The sequence below is a fragment of the Phymastichus coffea genome, unplaced genomic scaffold (genome assembly GCF_024137745.1).
Source record: "Phymastichus coffea isolate CEN01 unplaced genomic scaffold, Cenicafe_Pcof_1.1 PCOF00239, whole genome shotgun sequence".
Taxonomy (NCBI): Eukaryota; Metazoa; Arthropoda; class Insecta; order Hymenoptera; family Eulophidae; genus Phymastichus; species Phymastichus coffea.
Window position 1 is genome coordinate 47,653 of NW_026707050.1, and position 21,717 is coordinate 69,369.

General features: G+C 35.8%; 3 protein-coding genes across 11 annotated transcripts; all 3 read left to right on the forward strand.

The window, feature by feature from the left end:
- Nucleotides 1-23: 23 nt before the first annotated feature.
- Nucleotides 24-8,750, forward strand: LOC131674408 (uncharacterized). Of its 2 annotated transcripts, none has more exons than XM_058953069.1 (5): nt 24-162; nt 593-918; nt 5,610-5,836; nt 6,534-6,727; nt 7,099-8,750. In XM_058953069.1, the coding sequence occupies exons 2-5, from the start codon at nt 836-838 to the stop codon at nt 7,483-7,485; spliced, it is 891 nt and encodes a 296-aa protein (XP_058809052.1). In that variant the 5' UTR covers nt 24-162; nt 593-835; the 3' UTR covers nt 7,486-8,750. The 2 variants fall into 2 exon arrangements, with proteins under 2 accessions (XP_058809052.1, XP_058809053.1); XM_058953070.1 differs by having other exon boundaries at nt 5,610-5,785.
- Nucleotides 8,751-10,060: 1,310 nt separating this feature from the next.
- On the forward strand, nt 10,061-13,239 carry LOC131674400 (putative ankyrin repeat protein RF_0381). The gene is made up of 2 exons (XM_058953055.1): nt 10,061-11,308; nt 11,385-13,239. The coding sequence occupies exons 1-2, from the start codon at nt 10,886-10,888 to the stop codon at nt 12,672-12,674; spliced, it is 1,713 nt and encodes a 570-aa protein (XP_058809038.1). The 5' UTR covers nt 10,061-10,885; the 3' UTR covers nt 12,675-13,239.
- Nucleotides 13,240-13,696: 457 nt separating this feature from the next.
- Nucleotides 13,697-21,406, forward strand: LOC131674390 (klaroid protein-like). Of its 8 annotated transcripts, none has more exons than XM_058953039.1 (13): nt 13,697-13,881; nt 14,630-14,827; nt 14,891-15,250; nt 15,859-16,060; nt 16,175-16,314; nt 16,824-17,044; nt 17,116-17,301; nt 19,046-19,245; nt 19,323-19,397; nt 19,477-19,906; nt 19,993-20,279; nt 20,350-20,442; nt 20,509-21,406. In XM_058953039.1, exons 2-13 carry the CDS (start codon nt 14,631-14,633, stop codon nt 20,620-20,622), a joined length of 2,505 nt encoding a protein of 834 aa, XP_058809022.1. In that variant the 5' UTR covers nt 13,697-13,881; nt 14,630; the 3' UTR covers nt 20,623-21,406. The 8 variants fall into 8 exon arrangements, with proteins under 8 accessions (XP_058809022.1, XP_058809023.1, XP_058809024.1 ...); XM_058953040.1 differs by having other exon boundaries at nt 16,175-16,239; nt 16,770-17,044; XM_058953041.1 differs by having other exon boundaries at nt 16,175-16,239.
- Nucleotides 21,407-21,717: the final 311 nt, after the last annotated feature.

Consider the following 21,717-nt stretch of genomic DNA (forward strand, 5'->3'; position numbering starts at 1 on the left):
AAGGTAAAGTGTGTGGCTGACGAGGACGACGGACGGCGCAGTTGCTGCAAACGGTAGCATTGTTTCATTTGGTGTGTGATAGACAGTTGGTGTTTGATTAATTAGCTGCGAATTATGGGGGCTGTTCATCGGAAAAAATCCACAACTTGCAGGAAAAGTCGGGTGAGTGTACGATATCTTCAATCCATCACATATTTGGGCGTATATCCATTACGAAGTGTGAGTCACAAGCGAAGGGTAGACATTACTGCAGCTTCTGGAAAGTTGAATATCATGTGCACTTGAGAGAGAAAGAGAAAGAAAGAGACGCAGATTCCCTAATTATGTAATTGTCGCGATATAAAATAGTCTTTAGCTTTGTATTTGTGGTCTTTTCGTGCGACGATAAGATAATTATCGATTATTCTTAGTATGTTTTGATTTCAATCATGGCTGCGCTTTGTTTTCTTTCTTTCGCGAAGGATTTTCGTTGAGTAACCTATTTTGCTTTGCATAAAAAGTTCATATCCGATTAAAAAAGCACACAACGCGAATATTCTTATTAGAAATAAGAAAGGGATAAATGAATACGACTGATGATTTTGTCTTACAGGTCAGTAGAATGGTGTCAAGGTCATACTCCTAGGAAGCCAATTACAAGCCCAGGAGTCTTCAAAGCAATCCAGATACTCTGGAATCTAATGCTTTTTTATCTGATTTTCATTCCTACGGAATAGAAAAAAAAGCGCTTGAGATTTGCAAATTTTTCCTTTGAACATTAGTACTGTACACACATACTCTCGCAGATATATAACTTTGGTTGTAACAGTGTCGTTTGAAACTCTAAATTGCAAAAATGGGATCCACAAGACCGACTGACAGGTCTCTTGGTGAGACTACTTTTTTACCTCAATGGATGAAAGGAAAGTTGGATAAAAGGTAATAAGCTAATATTTTATTTTAACTACTACGTCGGTTGCATCTTCTAGAGTGCAACATTATTACTTTACAAATTTAAACTTAACTCGACAATTTTTACTGCTAATTAGTTCGTATACAATTTAGTCTAAAAGTTTGTAAACTTTGTCGAGCTAGCTTATTTTTTTGCTACTTCCTAGTGCAATTTATTAAAAATTCATTAGCTCTTTACGTAAGTGTCTATGCTAGTATACACAAAAGTGTTTGTGTCACGACAGTCTTTTTCTGAATTTACACAGTCACATACTTACATACTTGCATGTTTATTGAAGTGTAATAGCTTGATTAGCTGTAAATACTTCGATTAGCCATTGATATAACTATAAATTTCAAATTGAACAAACATTCGTGGTAGGTGGAATAAAACCGTGAAACAGAATCACGCTAACGATCGCGACATTTTTCGGCACTCGGCGATAGAGAGAAAAAGTTGCCTTTTGTTTTTATTAATAGCCTGTCGCGTTTGCGTCCTTGGTCGTCGTTTCATCTACTTCTACTTGCACATGCAGCGAGAGACAAGAGAATATATATGCACGTGCCTGTCTCTTCCGTACCGTCGCGCGTAATCTCAATAACAGTTGCCGCCGCTACGAACGCCTTCATCTGCGCGCTTGTTTATTTCTCGAACTTTCTAGCGTTTTTCCTTTCTAGAAATTTTCACCGGAATAAACTAGACACATGTATCGAAGTAAAGTAATAGTTTTTATGTAATTACATTAGGCAATAAACATTTACAATTGTTTACGCGCAATGGAGCGCTCTTCAAACAAAACAGTACAACACAAAATAGAACAGACGGTCACATGTAACTTTCCTAACAATTTTCCGCGATTATTGTTATTATTATTTACTATATTATTTTTTTTTTCATCGACGATGTTTCTTAAAATAAATTGCGCACACGCCTATATCGACATGTACAAAAATCTCTAAACACGAAATTCTGCCAGTTCATACCTATCTTGCCGTTCTTATCCGGCGCGTGGTCGCGAAATCGGAGTCGAAGCCGCCGTTAGAAGAACAAGCGACGCTTGTCATAGCGTCTCCGCGTGGCCTTCTTGCGCGTGATCAATCCCGTGGTGATGATGATGGCGACGACGTACCTCTCGCATCGTGATCGTAATCTCTCCCACATCAGGGTGGGTGCATCCATGGTCTCGTCCAGCCACAGCGACTTGCAGTCGCTCCACGAGTGTTTGCGCAGCAGACCGAACCAGCGTCTGCATACACGCTCGTTGCGTACGCGGTCCAACACGGGCAACCACCGGAATATCAGGATCAGACAGTCGTCGTTCAGGTCGCTGATGCTCGTAGTCGAGTGCATTTTGTCTTGACGGCTCATGGGTCACGACTGACACGACGTTGCGTTCCCCCAAGGCAGAAGGTTCGTTGCTAAGGCGCATGGATCACGACTGACGCTGCTTCGAGTTTCCCCAAAGCAGAAGATCTGTTGCTAAGCGCATGGATCGCGACTGACGCTGCTTCGCGTTCCCCCAAAGCAGAAGGTCCGTTGTTTAAGCGCATCTTTTCTTCCTTATTGGTTGTCTGGAAAATCGGACTCGTCACCCTACATTTCTACGAAGGGTTTTTCTCTGTAGGAGCGTGACCTTGGTATGCAGGATAAAACAGTCTCCTGAACCTCCCCTCTCTTACCGCTCCACCCAGGAATCTGGTACAATCGCGTTGTTATTCAGGAAGATGGAGAGACAAAGAGAGCAGACGTTTTGTTCCTTTCTTGTTGAAACAACTTTATCTGAAAAACTGCGATGGTCGGTCGCGGTCGAAAACGAGGGTTTTTCTTTCGGGGAATCGTGACTCTCAAATGCAACAAGCGACGTCACCAGTAAATTTTTTTTAAATTACGCGTAAAAGGGTGTACTTTGATGATATGAAGCAAACAGTAATCGGCCGCACGTCGGTGCTGGATCGGCGCTGCTACCAAACTTACTGATTTATCTGCATCGTAGGCTCTGTGAGCATCCACTATTATCGCTCACTGTATTGCATCTAATGATCACTCGATGAATTTTAAAACGGATTCTCAAAGAAGAAATGTCAAGTAATTCAATGAAAAAGAAATTTTTTAAATAAAAATAACACTTTTTGTGATATGGCCAATTGTTTAAAAAAAAATGTTAATAACTTTTGGAAAAATTGATATTAAAGTATTGTTTGCTTAATATCTTCAAAGTACATCCTTTTACGTGTAATTAAAAAAAAATTTGTTTCGATAACTTGAATGGTTGCAAAGATATAAATTTTTCGTCAAACATTTTCAATTGTTTATAACTTTTGATATAATTATTATAATCGATATAATCTAACAATCCATAGTTAAGTAAACTACCATATAGGCAACATTTAGACGAAATTTCAAGAAAATCTGAAACCTACCTCTGATAAGCTAATCGTCATAGTTTAGAATGTGCCAAAGGCAGATAAGGTTTCTCGAGCGTGTCTGCATTGTTATAAGCGATTCGCCATTATCTTTCCGAAGTATCAATTGTATTCTCTCGTATTCCCATTTAATTATGCGACGAAGAAAGAAAAAGTAAATGGCTCTTGATCGTCGTATAAGTACATTCGTGATCTATTCGTCAAAAGAGAAACAGCAGTGTTCATAAAAAACTCGTGACTGAGAGACGATTCCTTATATATTTCGGTTGGATAGCTCGTTTATTCAGTTATAGTATAGCTGCTTTATTTTTTCTTTTCCTTTTGGCACGCCTTGAAGATTTTCCGTCGCGCGCAACGCGATTTGAGCTTCGCGCCGAGTGCCAGGTTTCTCCGTGACGCCTCGCTCGTCACAGACAAACTGGATGTTAGGCTGTGCGCGTGGTGACGTGAGAGAGGCGCGCAAGGACGAGAGAAACTGGTAAAAAATGTTGCACTTGCGCCAAAAAGCGATTGCAACACGCGTCCGAACGTGCTTCGGTCGCAATATCGGGGCGCGTTCCCGACGTCGAGGTTTTGCGTTTATATGTACGTGTGTGACGTTCGTTTGATTCGTCGAAATGAGGGGAACGCGCGCGTGCCGTCGCGGAAGTTTACCGAGATCCGGAGGAAGATTTGTTTTGTAAACGTTTGATGTTTGTTGGTGTTGATTTCTTATCATTAGTTCATACAGTACCGCTCAATGACACTTGCCACTAACTTGATTAAAAACTCAACACTATAGCTCGACTTAAGGTAGTTGTAAAAAACCCTGTGGGTACTATTTTGTAGGATTTTCTAGTATCTATCAAGTGGTGTAAACTACATATCTGTTTTTGTTTTTAATTTTTTTTCCAAAACTATGACGTCAGAAGTAAAAAATGAAATGATTTTTTGTTTTGCCAACTTTGATGCGATATAATTTAAAGGGAAGTGAAGTGATGGGAGGTAAAATCTGTCTTTACCATTTCAAAGCTTGTCCCAAATACTAGAATGTCCCAAATACCAGAATACCCACGTCCGCGAAATTTTTCTTCGTACGATTTTTTTGAGCTATATTGTATTTTATTAAAAAACACATGTTACGAATCAAATCGTTATATCTCGGAAAATATGCTCTTTACAAAAAAAAACTCTAAAGAAAACAGTTGCTGCATTTTGGTCACATAAAACCATTTATAAACTTATATAACGATAAAATTTTTTTTTTAACTTTTAATTTTTTGACTTGTAATTTTTTACATTTATGAAAAAAAAAAACATTTTTATAACAGTTTTACAAGTTTATAAATGGTTTTATTTTTTGACCCAAATGCAACAACATTTTTTTTTAGAGTTTTTATGTAAAGAACATGTTTTCCGAGATATAACGATTTGATTCGTAACATGTGTTTTTTAATAAAAATACAATAGTCGAGATATAAAACTTTAAAGTTTTAGGTTTTTAGTCAACAGGATGGTAAATGTCATTGAGCGCTACTGTAGTAGTGTACCCGGCTGACCGAAGAACTCACTTACTACTGCGAGCTGGATGGTTCGTGGGGATATTCGGATAAGGGTATTGCCCTCGAAATATTCCAGATCTTGTTGTTCCTCCGCGTAACTCATCTTATGTTTGATTTTCGTCCGACGATGATATGCCATTGTCACCGATAGCGTTTTGTTTACCGATCAATTGATTCAAGATAAAATTAATCATGTAACCCAACATGTGAATTCACGATTTGTAAATAGACCGAACGAGGCAAGTGGCGGCCTGTCTATGTGTGCACATGTGAGAGAACATGTGGGGGAGGGGACGAGGGTAGAGTTCAATGACAGAATTGACAGGTCAGCATCTTCAAGCACTAACAAAAGTTACCCCGCGTAGTGTTTAGAAACAGCTGTTGAGAGGGGAGAAGGCAACAAATGGCAACGCTGCCTCGGAGCAAAGGCATCGACGGTGAGCAGAGCACGATTCGGACTCAGTGTTAATGATGACCAGCTACGTGTCGCTCGCTGTCTCTCGAATCTTAGCCTTAGTTTTTAGTTTGTGTACCATTTGACGTTTCGCGTGCGCGCGCGTGATCGCTGATCTCTCGTTTTGGCTATGAAAGCGTATTGATGCAGGAGCGACGCCGCTTCCAGTGCGCCTACGTGGGCAAGGCACTGTTGAATAACCTGTGAGTGACATCTGTTTCTGTCCCGTGAACGTTTTGACGTTTGCGTTTCGTTTTCAGATTCGATTACACCGACAGCACATTCAGTCCGCCAGCCGACGAGGCAGGTTTCTTCTACATCCGCTATCCGAAGCACGAGGAGACTAGCAGCAATAACAACAAGGTCGAGCAGAAGGAAGGCTTTCGACCCATCAACGAGCTGTTCGATCACGCCGAGGCCAAGAGCGTCGATTTGAGTAAGCATCCGCTGCCATGTCAACCGTTCATTCCTCGTGACGCTGGACAAGGTGCGATTCTCTTGTAAAGTGGAAAGGAGCAAACCTTGAATAATTAAAATTTCCTTTTACGACATTTATACGTTATACGTTGAAAAGCAATCTCTTCGTTCCTGAAATTCTAGTTTACAAGAAATTGCGGTTTCGCTTGTGGCGTTATGCGTATTCGTTGCTAATCGTATCTCGTTCACTACAACAAACATTCTTCAATTTACTTCATACTTAAATTGACTTTTCTTGAATTAAGTATTTTTTTGAAACAAATTATTATCTTTTCGTAAAATAAGAAATGTGTTTTCAAGAATTTTGTTGGTAATGTCGTTGTTTCGATATTTTCCCTTTCTGCGTAACACTTTCACTTTCCATTTTGAGTGGTATTTTTATTTTCGACACTCCGTGCGGAAAGTGCGTTTTTCCCGCACGCTCGGCAAAAAACGTGCGTTGAAAATCGCACTTTCCACACGTCGTATAAAAAAATACGGTACGGCACATGTTCGGGAAAGAGTTTCTCGTCTCGTATACCTTTTCACCCTCGCTTCGCTCGAGCGTAAACGCCACACGAGACAAGAATCTATTTTCCCGCACTTGTATCGTAATGTACTATTTTATACTCTAGTATTCTAGAAGAACTAACACGTAAATCGTGCATGAAATTCCATGACATTTTGTCATAAAAATCTGTATAACATAATAATTTGAAATATTGCAGGTACCGAGCCAAAAATCGTAGTGGCGAACAAGCCGAAAACACGTCCAACGGCAAACGATGATTTTAACAACAGCACGACCTCAGAATGTGGCCGCTCGATCGTTCACGTAGCCAGTCAGATTATGTCATCAAAGTTCAGCAAATCCACCTCCTCAGACTCAACATCATCCAACAGCGAGGAAATCGCTGCTCAGGTAATTTATGCAACATACCGTCTACGTTAACGCAATTTTTAGAGTGCGCGACTATTAGACTTGCTGAGGAAAAAATTTGGAAGTAAGCTATATAGTTACTGCAGTTATTAAATTGTGAAGGCAAATTGTTTTCTTTATTTTGCGGAGTTAGCGTCCACTACTGGTGTCACCTCCGTCATATCTAAATTAAGAAATGCATGTATAATTTGAAAATTTGTTCAGGATTTTGAGGCGTTAATATAGTTTTGATATTCAACGTGGTGTCTTATCAAATTTGTTATTATAATACTGTTACTTCTTATAATTTATTTTCTGTTTACAAATATATTAACATAAAAAGCTTTCATCAACGTCTATTTTATATTTAACAGCAACATCGAAGAGGCAGTAAATCCCTTCCCGCAACACCGCTGACATCGCCGAACATAACACCAGACAGTTCGCCAAAATCTCGTCGCCGTAATCGTTTCTTCGCTGGTGCCTTCGTACCTGTAGAAGGAACCGAGGGTCGCAAGAATGGCTGGTTATTGAGCAGCATTCTTGGCCAGTCTCGCGAACTCATCACGTCAACGAAAATCGACGAAGAAGAAGAAATGCAGCCTGATCCACTTTCTCCACGAATAATAAACCGTAAGAAGTCCATCTCTTCTCAGAATCTCACTTACGTCGGCAACGAGAACAAAGTTCCCAAGGTCTATCTACAGCCTAAACCATCCGAGCTGAGAGAGATGAATTTTTGGTCTCCCACATCCATGTAAAACTACAGTTTAAGATTTTCATATGAAAACGATTTAATTTTTTTTTGTTTTTTAATTATTTTTCATTTTTTATTCACTTGAAGATACACGTTTCTTACTAAACGTAAGTGTAGCTGGATAATGTCAAGTATTATCAGTAAGCAACGATGAATTTTTATTTTAACAAAACATTCACATGATCTTTTTTTTGTTTTCGTGTGCTTTTTTCCACGTCATTGAAACTTTTGTGAATTTCACGTTCTTTTTTTTCTCTCATCGTATCTACGTAATTCGAGCGTTAATGTAGTAGGTAGTTGTTGTAATAGGCTAGTTAAATTAGAGGACGATTTAGCCGTCAGGCTAGAACCGAATTTAAGATAGTTATAATCGTGGACAGGTTGAAAGTAAGTCTTTTAATTGCCTATTATTATTGAGCAAGAAAAATATATATATATTTTTAAATTTTCTTCATCGTCATGGTTCGAATGCATCGATTTTAGTTTTATTATCTCTTCCAAAATGTCGACGTTAATTGCCGATCACTTTGATTAATTATTACACATTTACTAACATTTTTTTCTGCCATACGTTCAAGTAACCTTAACAGTTATGGAATCATTGTTTCAACGATGATTTAAGGATACTTGAACGTGCTAATTATTAAATCCAACTATGTAATCCTTACCTCTGAAAAAATGAGTCCATAACCGGTGGATTTTTCTCTGCCTTCACCCGATGTGAACTGCAAACTTAGTTGAAATGGACGCTAAAGTTAAAACGGCAATGCGATTTTGTATGTTAATCAATTGAGCAATTTTCGCGAAAAATAAATTTTAACGTCGTGTATTGCGAAACATGATATTGCTCTCTAGGTAATATAGATCATCGTATTACTGCTTCGCTAGCACGGCGATCCTTTGTAAAAAGTGCGTTGTTGAATAATCTAATGGAATATCAATCAGAGCCAAGCGACCATTATCCAATAATAAAAAAGTTTTGATGTCGAAATCTTTCACAAATTTGTATGAATCTTTGGATGCAATATATTTACATGTTATTGATTTTTATCAAGCAGGTAAATAAAATAAACAAAAGTCAGGTTCAATTACTTCGACGTCGAGACATTTTGCGAAGTATTTAGTAGCTTTATAACTAATAATTATCTTATACGATCGAGTGTGTAACGCATGCGGTGCGAGATTTTTGGATCTCGTCACTTTAATGTTTTGGAATTGTCAGTATCTATTTGAAATAATAAATTAATATATATACAAATATATATATTACACACTTTTAAAACATTGTATTTTCATTTTTTATCCTCTATAGCAAAATTCGAGATAGATATTTGTTAAGTTGTTCTTTGAATCTACGCGGTAAGCTTTCAATAATTCTTTTCACAATAATTGGACGCTCGGATTAACACCGATATCATTTCTTAAGTATTTTAAATATAGCTTACTTGTGTACATTATAGATTATTTATTTTATCTTTAGCAATAAGATTTAATCGTTTCCCGTTACAGACTTACGTAGTAAACAATATATAAATTATTTATTTTGTTTTATGTCTCGCCACCTCTAGAAATAAGAGTAACGTCAATATTTTATTTAAAAAAAGGACTTCAAGAAATACTTGCTAATAAGTCTATCAATTGCAGATTAGAAGAAAATATTTAAATTAAATATAAAAATACGTTTTTTTATCAAATGAAATAGAATTATTAATCTCTGCATTGAGCTGTTTCAGAAGAAACAATGACGAATCTACAGATAGTTATGTAATGGCGGCCCGTAATTAGACACATGCATACACACACACACACACACACACACACACACACACACACACACACACACACACACACACACACACAAACAAACAAACAAACGCACGCACACACGCACATACACAAACATAAGAGAAAAAAGAATTATAACGCAAGGTACCCACTACCAGGTAGGCCAATCACATGCAAAAATAGACCTGTTTTTCAAGTGTCAATGGTTCAGTTCTCTTCCAACCTAACAACTGATTATTTATTGCATTCATACGACCTATTATTTTCTAGTTATTATTACCACAACTAAATTTACTCGAAAGTTGATAAATTCTTCGTATCTCGCATCAATCTCCAGTTATAAATGAAGATTTCCGTAGAACCGCAGTTGTTGGAATAAGAGCCAGGGCTGTTTCAGGCCAGATCTGGTCAGAAGAGCCAAAAAATGATCGAAAGAGGTCGACGTGAAGGCAAGCTGAAGCAAGTTTTCTTGCAAGAAAACTAAATTTTTCGAAGAGGCAATAAGCACTGATCATACTCGTTGATCAACTAGTTCTTCGTCAAGTATCGCGCAACATGTCGGTACAACTTGAAACTCACTTTTATGCGCTTCCTTTGGGTTACAACAATATTCAATTTTTGAGGAAATCGGTTATTGTGTGAGTAGCTGGACATCTACGACAAATCCCCCCCCCCCCCCCCCCCCCAGTTTATCGCATCCTCAAGCCACCAAGAAATTATCAATCAAAATTTAATCGACTGCGTAGTAAAAAGAACAAGTTTTGTGAGCAATCGGTAAATTCGCCATGTAACAGACAACTATCGTAAACCGCGACACGCCCGAACACGATTAGATAAAAACTACGTACAACTTACAATTTTGTAGGAAGAAGCTCGGTCTCGTCGTCTACCTTCGTGTATATCGCACAAACATGCAGTGGTATTGATTTATGCAGTTTGTGATGTAAAATAAATAAGGGTGCCGCAAAGCCGACACGTTTTTTTTCGGTACGGATAATAGTACCAACGTGACTACTGACGTTCTAATTAACGATTTTCCTAACCTCCGAGCAGACGACGAAATATCGTTCTGCCGTGTTTATCGCATGGTAAAAGATGAGCAACTGCTAATGTTTTTCCATCGAAAGTTCGTTCAGTAATTTTTGAAGATCAATATTCAAGAGCATTGTCAGACTTGCAGACAGGGTTTTGACGCGTTTTTTTTTTCGTTAATCTTAAGTACCTAAAATAAATTGATAAGGATTTATTGAGATTAACTTTGTCTTCCTGAAATATTTCGATTCGCAAATGTTTGCATAATGAACAATATAAAGATGCGTGTGATTCACAAGATGAAAATAAATTTCAGAATGACTAAGTGTAAGCAATATTGAAGCGTAATCATTCAATCAGCAGTCAATATAGCCTTGCAGCAATATTTTTATAAGCTTTAGTTGTCATTTACATTGATGAATACACATTGATGTAGCAATTCAATGAAAAACACACGAAACGTTATTTGTTATAAAAATTGAGTATGAGCTTTTATTTGTCAATAGCTCATATAAAAATTAGAACGAGATATATTTAATGACTGAATTAAATTCAATGTGAAAATATTACAGAAATAATACAGAAAGATGGCAGAAGTGAAACTTTGTAACAATAGCATTAGTCAACCTTTCACTCTGACAACAATGAGAAACAACAGCCTGATTAGATCATTTTTATTACCCCAAGATATCCACATAAAAGACAGAGAAGGCAACAGTGCATTACATTTTGCAGCTACAAACAGTGATACACACCTCTTGCAAATGCTGCTAAATGCTGGGACTGCTGTTAATGATAGAAGAATAGATGGATGTACTCCACTTTATACAGCCATTGAATCTGGACAGGAAGAAAATATCAAGGTACTTTTAAATCATGGTGCAAGAATTGATTTGAAAAATTTATTCAGCAAGACTCCACTACATTTGATAGCTTGCTTAGATTATCAAGATGCCGATAAAACTGTGAGGCTAGCGAAGTTAATCCTTAATCGAGGGGTTAATATAAAGGTACATTTTTGTGAAATTCGCTTCAAAGAAAATAAAAGTGCTTGGATATTTTTCTAATTTTTCATTGGTATTTCAGATTTTATTGAATGAGTGTACAGATTCTGGAGAAACAGTATTGCATCATGCTGTTTTAAGTAATAATGTGAAACTTATTAAACTATTGTTAGAATATGGAGCCAATATCAATGCCAAAAATAGAGATGGCAAAAGTCCTCTTTACTTTGCAGTTGAGTGCAGTAATACCAAAATTTTAAATTTTTTACTGGAGAATGGGGCAAGAGTTAACGACAAAATGAATCATGGTTTTACAGCTTTACACGAGGCAATAATTCAGCGATCAGAAGACAACATTGAGTTACTTCTTAGTCACGGAGCTGAAGTAAATTCCAAAGATATTTATGGTAAAACGCCTCTTCATTTGGCTGCAAGGCTAAATTACTTGGATGAGAAAACTATGGATAAAATAGTGAAACTGCTTCTGGATAAAGGAGCAGATGTCAATGATCACACAAATTCTGGAGAAACTGCATTTCTTTGTGCTGTGATTAATGGCAATGAACGATTGGTCAGACTATTTTTAGAACATGGAGCAAATGTAAATACCAAAAATTATGATGGCAAAAGTCCATTACATTTTGCAATACAGTACAGCAATAAAAACATAGTAAAATTATTACTTGACAAAGGAGCTTCAATAGATGACAGAACGAGCGATGGCAAGCTGGCTCTTCATGTTGCTGTTGCAGTAGAAGATGAAAATATGGTAAAGATTCTACTTAATTATGATGCAGATGTAAATGCAATTGATAAAAGTGGTAAAACTCCTCTATCGTTAGCCTTTGAAGTAGCCCATATGAGAAGTATATATAACCCATGGAATGGCTTTAATCCATTTCACTCTCATACAGGATCGGACGACAATATCTTTGATTTGCTTATCAAACATATAGCAAAATTCACCAATGTGTGCGAAGAAAATCTAAGAATGATAAATAACAACGAGCATTTACACCAATTCTACGTGGACTGTCAGATTGAATTATCGAGAATGAAGAAGGGTCGCGTATGCGATAACATATCCATGTACAAAGTATTAACCAGAAGTACAAATGCACTAGTGTCCTATTCTAGAAACAGAAACCTCGCAAAAATCTTCGATTCAGATCGGTACGCACGAGAATTCCCCATTTATTATCCCATGTTAAAGCACCGATTTAGCAAAGCGCAATATCGGCGAAGATTAATGGAACCTTCAGCGGTGACTTTCGCATCGCTACTTCGGCCGTATTCCTTGCCAGACATCGTGACCAACGAAATTCTAAGCTACCTGACAATAGAAGACTTGATGAATTTGCAAATGAGTTAACGGGCAGTTTTTATTTCATTAAGTGAAAATTGATACTTCGAAATATTGTGATATATTTTTTAGACGTTGGTGCATCCGAGTGTACTATTTATAATTGTCAATGTTTTTTTTTTAATAAAATCGTTAAAACTGTTATTAAAAAATTAACTTGCGTTTTGTTTTGTAAGTCTGATGCAACTGTTTCTAAATAAACCAAGTGACATCACGAGAGTAAATAACATGTCGTCACTTATATTAGTATAGCTCCAGAAATAAAAGGTTCGTAGAAAAATTTCGCGTGAATGCTGCCTATACTATTGAAATTGCAAATGATGTGCGGTTTGCGGTGCTTTGTTTGAGAACATATCAAGAGAAAATCAATTCAAACGGCCGAGTATTCAAGGAGCAATGAGAGAAAAGGAAAAAATAGTGATGGGAGCGACTCTGCTCTGGAGAGTTCTTTTTTATTTATGGTATGGTTTCCACTTGCAACTTGCAGTGCAACATTTTTTTCCGACGCGACTGATGTTAACGCATAAATTCAAAGTAGTTCTTAATTAATTCATTTGTTTTTATGCACTTCGAGTACACTTTACCGCTGTGAGTTTTATAGTTCATATTTTACAAAATTAAAAAACAACTATATCATTCCTTCCGAATTTTATATATATTCGTCATTAAAGACAGAACATGATTATTGTCATTTCAATTCAATTTTAAATAAAAATTTTCTTATCATTTTGTATCTTATTTATTAAATGTGATTTTCCAAAAACCGGTTGAATATATACCCAATTGTCGATGATAATTGATTCAGCAGTATAAAAATGCATAATGTATGAAGACGAGACTCAAATTGTTCGCTCATTGCTTTTACGTAGTTCTTTAAAAATAGATCCATTCAAATCGCTTTGAAATATTTCTATCCAATCAGAGGAGCATCGTAAAAACAGCATTAATTGTTCATTTTTTCGCGCGAGATCCCCACTACCGTAATCTCTGCGGGCGACAGCGTCGCATGTCTACTCTAGCTACAGTCCACTCTGTAGCTCCTGATCAGTGATCGCGCAGTTCAGCATCGGCGTTTTGTAAAAAAAAAAAGAAAGTCGCGTGTGCAAACACAATACATGATGAATAACAATTAAACGATTTCTGTCTCCAAGTACAAAAAGTTGGAGAGGAATTACGGTGAGAAATAACGGATACACAGACTACACGGAAGAATTGTGTAAGTGCGTTTCATTTATTAATAACGAAATGCAAACACACGCACCTGGCCAAGTGACTTTGCACGCTTGAAAAGCAATACCCGTGCACTCGGGACAAGTGTAAACAGAGAAAGAAGTTGGCTGTGCACATGTAAGATATAGTGTTAGCTCGGGTGGCGACGTTGAGTGACCTCGCTTTGTCGCGCGTGAGAATCGAGAAAGGACCGCTAAAAATTGGCCAACATAAACGAAAAGGTGTGTGTGTATGTGCACAATGCGATAACGTAATAATCTGACCTCCGCGGGAAGTCAGACGTTTGATGACGAGCAGTGATAGCGTTTTATCGTTCTTTTCGTCAGTTGGTGCAGAAAATAAGCAAATCGGATTTTTAACTGCCGTTTGGTTTCGATCGACCCATAATCAATTGTAGAAATAGAGGTTATCTTGGAAACCAATACGTATTGACTCATAATAAGTATCAGTAGATTAATTAAGCAAATTTATTTCGTAAGTCACACGCATTATGAAAAAAAAATAGTAAATCATTGTAGGTTAGGTTTCTGCGACTACTTGCGAGTATGAAATTCCGGGAAAGTCCAATCCAGTTTTAGTATAAGATGCCTCTCCCTTGTAGGGCGATTTATTTATAGCTAAGCGAACATGTGCGACGTCGACGACCGCCCGGCTAATGCACAATCTCTGTACTCGCGTATGCACTGCTCTACTTGGTCGAAAAATAGTTTCGAGCTCTGTACTTTTTTTTTCAGCATGGAGCAGCCAGAGAAGCATTACGAACTGCGAAACCGCAGTCGCTCCAGATCAGAAACTCCACAGGCATTTAGTCGCACTGTCACTGAGAATGAGACTGGGGAGCATCATTATGACCTTAGGAGTAGGAGTAGAGAGAGATCTATGACTCCTGGAGAAGTCACCAGCAGCAACAGAAGATCTACTTCCAGATCATTGCAAGTTTTAAGATCATATTTGTCTGGATGATTATATTAAAAGGTTTGTTTGTGTATTTGTAGACCCAGCAGTGTGGTAAAAGCACGTACCAAAGCAATGGACACAATAGAGGAGCAAAAGGATGATACTCTGACAGAGAGTACTATGGGGACACAGAGCAAGTCTGTCACCAAGGTAACTAGAAAGTCTGAAAGACGTTTGGAGAGGCAGAGGGTCAAGAGGCAGCTGTTAGTCAATGGTCCAAATAAACTAAAAGATGATTCTTCGGATACTAAGTCTGAAACCAAGGAAGAAAGACATAGAGAAAGTATCACACCAAAAAGGAATATGACCAGTGATTATTCCTCTGAAGAAGGTGATAGGGATGACAACAGGTCTGGTTCTGCTTATGAGTTCTATAAGCAACAAGGCGATTATTGGAAGTGAGTGATGCTGTTATATAAGTAGCTGCATTGTAGATTATTTTTAGTTTTGGATGTTCATGGTATTAAGCTTCACTGGATAGGTAATGATTTCATTTTCTATGCTATAATTGGTGTTTCATAGATTCAACGCTTACAATAGATTAGACTACTATTCAGTGAATTAGAATTTCAATTTGTAATGAAGATTAATAAAATTTTCATAAACGAATATTAATTACAATTATGGAGCAATAAGCTTGAATCTCATTTTAATAATTCATTACTATTATCTAGTACTGCTAATCAATAACTGAAATTTATTAGTTCAGATTTTTCATTGCAAATTACATCAGCAAACGAAGTTGTATTATCAACTTGTTGATAACAGTAGTGAAGCAACTACATTATGCCAGTAGAATATAAATTCAAATATCGCGGCAAAAACAAATTCTCATACAATGAAAACTCGCTTTGCTTTAGCTCATCATTTCATTTCTTTGTGCGGCAGTCCGGCAGTTTCCTTCCGATTCTGTTTACAAACACCTACCTACTGGCACTGCGACCTCTCGCCTTTCTCGTGGTTCTTATAACCTTGTGTAACTTAAAATTTTTCTTTCAATTTACAGCAAATTTCCGAAGACAGATTACACCTACTCGCAAACGTCGACATGTCGATACGAGGTTGCTCCAGGAGTTATGGCCATTCCTAACATGTCGCGACGATCACTACGCTCTGATAATAGCTTTTACAGCAGCCAGTCTTCCAAGGCCAGCTCCAATGAGGACAGTAGTACTATGGACGCTAGTGAAATTCGGCGTAACTTAGCGGTAAATGTGATTTCTTTCTTCTTGTGCTGTTTGTAAGCGTAAAACAAAAAAAGTGTTCTTTTGACTCGTTGATCGCTAATAGTTCTTTAACTCTACGGTATTTTTTTAAAACAGAACTCGGTTTCTCAACTTCCACAACACATCAGAGGTTCCAGCAATTTGGGAGTCATCAAGAGAACGTATGTCGAGAGATCCACCGTCAGGAGAGAGGAGTACATTTATGACTCCTCCACTGACAACCAAATCAACGAAAAGTTCGTTCATAATTTTATTTTTTATTATTTTATTTGTTGTTTTGTATTTGTATTTTATTTGTATTTTATTTGTATTATTTTTTCACTTTTGTCATTTGTGATTTGCCACTCACTTGGAGTGTGTTTTATAAAGTTTCATTATTAAAAATCATCTATAAATGCGCTATCACAAAAATACTTAAATTATTTTCGTGGTTGATTCAATCTCCTTTTAAAGAACTAAATTATTATTGAAAATTTTTATAAACAATTAAATAAATCAGTGTATTTTGTATATTGAAGTGCACACTGAAGTAAATAAAATGTAATTTGAATTTACATTTGAACTAAATTTCTAAGTATTTATTTTGTATTTTTTCTTTATAATTAAGTAATTTTTCAGACTTATTATTGTATTACTTGTATGTGTGTTACTGATTCAGTTTTGAGGACAAGATTAATTATTAATTTTTTAGATATGAATCGTGGGCGAATCCCTTATTGAATTCAAATTCGAATACTCGCCACAGGATTCCATCGAACATAGATTCTGATACGGAATTGGACAATGCAATAGTGTCAAATCACACGAGCAGTTATCTGCGTTCCAAAAATCGTCAGAGTATTTTCAATAGTATAGTTAGTCTCACGTCGACGTTCATTTTCACGACATTACATTTGATCACATTCAACCAGTTCAAAAAGCGCAATTACGTCAGTAGTACTAGTCATTATTACCGCCGCTACGACGGTATGAATAAATATGATTTTTTTTCTTTATTTTTACTCATTTAACGTAACTGACGAACTGTTTATTTTCAGAGAGCAAATGGAACATAGTTCGCCGACAGATTGTAACGTTAATGCAGTATATGTATTTATCACTCGTTAAAGTTGGACTGCTCGACTCATGGTTACTTAGCAGAGCTTCCAATATTCGAAATCGAGTCCAAGGCCGTCGCGCTAAAATACTTTGGCTTATATTTCTTCCACTTCTTCTGACGATTGGTAAGCTCATGTCCATCTGGTAAAAAATAGATTATGAAATTTACGACCACTCATCACTTATTCGCGTGTCCATTACAAAAAAATTCTGTTAATAAAATAATTGCTATAACGTTTATATTCTTATGTTTAGTTACATATATTATATTATTCTTTTAACATACCTATTGTTAGTTCGGACATCGTTCTACTTTTGTTTCAGGCGCTTACGTTGCACATAAGTACACGAATGATTGTCTAAATTATCTGCGAAACGTTCGCGAGAGCGCCATCGAAACCGCTCCAGATCTTACAAATTTTACTTTCATTGATTACGAAATGTTATACAAGTACTTGACTACCTTGAAAAACGTATCTCTATCGGATTTGCCAGTTATTAATGTGTCTTTACCATCCCTGCCAACCTTTGGCTGGGAATAATTGTTTAAATACTTATAATTTTTTCTTTATTTTTTTGTCAGTTCATTATTATTTATTATCTAAACAACCAAATTATTTACTTTGATTTTTGGACTATTCAGATTGTAGATTTTTATTATTCCGTACTGATTTGTACGAGGATAAACACTATACTTTATTAAATAATATTTATGTTTGTGATTAGCTATTGATTTGCAGAGTAATTGTATAATTAACCAATTAACATTAACATAATATCAAAAACATATCGTTGAATATTAAAAAATATTTATAAAGTTTATAGTAAATATTTTTCTTTGTGCTTTAAAAAAATATAGTTATTTTATGTGTGACATCACACAGTAACAAGTATTATAACACTTTAGTTAAAAAATGAATAGATGTTTAGTTTTTATACCAAGTCATCGTATTCAAACAATCGTGTCTTACAAAACTTTGAGCTTCCTTATTTCAACTCAAAGACTTCAACATATTTGTTCCAACTGTTTTGTTTCTGTTTCAATAATTTACCAGTACGTTAAAAACAACTAAAGATTAATAATTATCAAAGAAGAGAATCAAAATGTAGCTATATAAGTCAATACGATATTATGCATTTTTGAGGAAAGTTATATGATATAAATGGTGTTTGTTGCTTTATTTTTTATAACACTAAGAATGGCTTATTACTAACTAAAAAGGCACACGATAGTACTAAGTTTTTCATTGTAAACCAAATGTAATTTTGATAAAAAAAATTATGTTAATTAACTAATGAAAGTAGTTAAGCACATTGACACTGACCTCGAGTAGAAAAAAGGAAGCATGCTATAAGCAAAACGTTTCGCAGCAAATTATCTTAGACAAACTATAAATTTAACGAGAGAGGAAGACTCAAGCACACCTGCAATACGATAGCACGAACTTGAATACATGGTGATTATAAAATGATTTTTCTACTAATAATTCAATTTTGTAAGTTTTTTACATTAATTTACATAGGAAAATATATTTTTAATAGATTGGTATACGAAAAATAAAAGATAAACATGTAAAATTTTGTCTTTGAAAACTATAAATGTATTTTGATTAGAGACAAACTTTTTATTGTTTTATTTGGTAGTTATGATTATATTGCTACTTTGTATTAATTGAAGGCTATTGAAACGGGTTGACATTTTTAAGAATCAAAGTTCCTGATAATTCAGATTTATTTGTTACTTTAAAGAGCGTATATTTTTTATTTATTTGTTTTCGCTTTAGTACAAGAAAAAGAAAAATTATTTTATAATCAACCAAAAATATTATGAACACAGACATAATATTAAGTGTTGTTATAATTTTGCAGGATGCTGGTGCATACCACACTTTATGTCTGCCATTCCATTGTATACCAAACAAGCCATAACCAAAATTGAAGAAATAGCACAAATTACAGAAAGTCCATATATAAGAGAAGATTTCCAATCAAATGAAGAGTTGAGGAAAACAGTTAATCTCTTGATTGCTCGAGTTCAACATTTAGAAGCCGCTAAGGCTGAACAGTTTGTAAGTTCTGATAATTTCTTATACTAAAAATTAATGGAGAATAGCCCCGTAATTTATAAAATAATTTTTAATTTCAGAAAAATTTATCCAATGTTACACGAATGTTAGATGATTTCAGACGGTCTGACAGCGAATTATGGAAACATTATGATGTATGTTACTTAATTTTAATCAATGTTGGAGTATATACATAAGTTAGAAAGAATAAAATATTACTTTACTATTTTCAAGGAAAAACTGCTGAATTTGGAACACGAGTTGATCGAACAAGACAATGTTAGGGAACAGTGTAAAAGCGAAGAGATCGATTTTATACGCGTTGAGTTTCAAACTCTCAAAAAACTCTATACCGAATTGAAAACCTGCTGTGACAAGACTATGAATCCCATCAGCGAGGAGGACATAAGGAAACAGGCAGACCAAGTATTTGCCAGTTACTTTGGTGATTCGTTTTTAAAGGACGATGTTGCCAGGTTATTCCAAATCATGAATTCAAAGATCCATCAGGAGAATATCGAAAAGGAAAATATTGAAAAAAGTGTCGATTATGGTGAACATGCAAGTTTAGGTGTAGATGAGATTCGACGAATGATTTTTAAGATTTTGAAGATCTACGATGCGGATAAGACTGGTCGAGTTGATTATGCTTTGGAATCAGCAGGTAAAGACTACTTTCGTTATCAAGATTATTCCATCAGCATTGTTAGGATCAAATACAAATAATAAAAATTTTGCGATTCTTTCCAGGTGGGCAAGTCATCAGTACTCGTTGCACGCAGCTATACAACATCCATTCACGAGCTTTTAAAATTCTCGGCATGACATTATATTATGAGAGCAACAATCCGCGAACTGTTATTCAAGGAAATACTCTTCAGCCAGGCATGTGTTGGGCATTCCAGGACTTCCCTGGTTACTTGCTGATTAAACTTCGTAGTACGATTTATGTAACGGGATTTACCATTGAACATGCACCGCGAAGCAATTTGCCAAATGGAGAAATGAAGAGTGCGCCAAAGTTGTTTAACGTTTGGGTAAGTTGTGAATCGCTGGTTATTCATAGCTTTAAGGTAAGGCCTTAATTTAATGTTAATGAAATTCTAGGGGTTAAGAGATGAAAACGATATGGAACCCGTGAAGTTTGGGGAGTACAATTTCTTAGAGAGCGATGAAAGTTTACAGTACTTTCCAGTTCAAGTAAGTAGCATTTGTTGGATGCGACTTTTTAATTTTAATTTTTTATGGCGTATATTTTTGTTACAGAATAAGTCCATAACATCGCCATATGGCTTCGTTGAATTGAGAATTCACAGCAACCACGGTCAGTTGGAATACACGTGCCTCTATAGATTTCGAGTTCATGGTGTTATAGCATGATTAACTATTGAACAAAGTGAATTAAAATCATTTTATAAATTTCGTGAACGGTTCTCAAACAAGTAGGTCTAATAATTCATCAATAAATGAATGTGCCTTTGCGAGTGAACCGTTAATAGATAACGGAAACGCATAATATTTTTTACGCACCAACGCAGATCTAAAAGAAGTTTGATCTGAATTATTTGTAATGGAGATTCAAAGAGTATTTTTTATGTAATTGAAAGACTCTTATTTACTCTTAAATACTTTTCTCAAAGTTACCGACTATTGAGCGAGAAAGATTTGTGGGATGTATATTGCTGTTGCTTCCGTAGTCTGGCGTTATTGATTGCTTGACACCCCCTATTTTTTTAACTTATTTATTTTATCCGAAAGTGATCAGTGACGACAGATTCATTAATGATAATGCTACATTAGTGATATATATCGTTGCTCGGAGCGACTCTTACAGCCGGACAAATATGTACCGACGCAAAACAGTACAAATTGTAAAAAAACACCTTCCTAGTTTAATAGACTCTAAGTCATGCTTTTTGTAAAGAAATAAAAACAAATCATTGATTAGTCGTTGAGTGATATTATGAAACTATTGAAGTCTACTCTTATTGATTGTAATATAAAAAGAAAATAATTAAGGAGCACCTCGCACGTGCAATTTACGTCGCCGCGTACTATAATAAAACAGGGAAGCAGCCTTCCTTTTTTTTACCCGAGTGTCATTCAATAATGCACGCTTCCTGTCGAGAATAGAGTTTAAGGTTTGAAAATGAATAAAGTTTGAAGAAAAATGTTTATTTTGTTGGATGAATTTCACAATATTCAAATTTATCCTGTCCCGCCAGCAATTTGTTTCTAACATACACCATTCATTTAGCAATAATATTAATATAATGTTTTCATATTTCCATTAATTTTAATGGTGAAAAGTTTTACTTTTTCTGAGATGAACAAAGTAAAAATTTACTCAACATGAGAGACATAATTCTCGGTCTTACTAACTATATTTTTTACATTGGGTGTGTATATCTACTAAATCTTATTTTAATGTTTTTCTGAGTTGGAGGTCAATGGTGCTTTGTCGCACAATTAATG

What these genes read in the sequence shown, in the direction of transcription:
- LOC131674408 (XM_058953069.1), top strand. Translation starts at nt 836, where the DNA reads ATGGGATCCACAAGACCGACTGACAGGTCTCTTGGTGAGACTACTTTT. An exon ending in AAAGGAAAGTTGGATAAAAG is followed by an intron (nt 919 to 5,609) that starts GTAATAAGCTAA and finishes TTTCGTTTTCAG; the next exon opens with ATTCGATTACACCGACAGCA. An exon ending in TCCTCGTGACGCTGGACAAG is followed by an intron (nt 5,837 to 6,533) that starts GTGCGATTCTCT and finishes GAAATATTGCAG; the next exon opens with GTACCGAGCCAAAAATCGTA.
- LOC131674400 (XM_058953055.1), top strand. Translation starts at nt 10,886, where the DNA reads ATGGCAGAAGTGAAACTTTGTAACAATAGCATTAGTCAACCTTTCACT. An exon ending in ATCGAGGGGTTAATATAAAG is followed by an intron (nt 11,309 to 11,384) that starts GTACATTTTTGT and finishes TTGGTATTTCAG; the next exon opens with ATTTTATTGAATGAGTGTAC.
- LOC131674390 (XM_058953037.1), top strand. Translation starts at nt 14,631, where the DNA reads ATGGAGCAGCCAGAGAAGCATTACGAACTGCGAAACCGCAGTCGCTCC. An exon ending in AGATCTACTTCCAGATCATT is followed by an intron (nt 14,828 to 14,890) that starts GCAAGTTTTAAG and finishes GTGTATTTGTAG; the next exon opens with ACCCAGCAGTGTGGTAAAAG. An exon ending in TTATGCTTTGGAATCAGCAG is followed by an intron (nt 19,907 to 19,992) that starts GTAAAGACTACT and finishes GATTCTTTCCAG; the next exon opens with GTGGGCAAGTCATCAGTACT.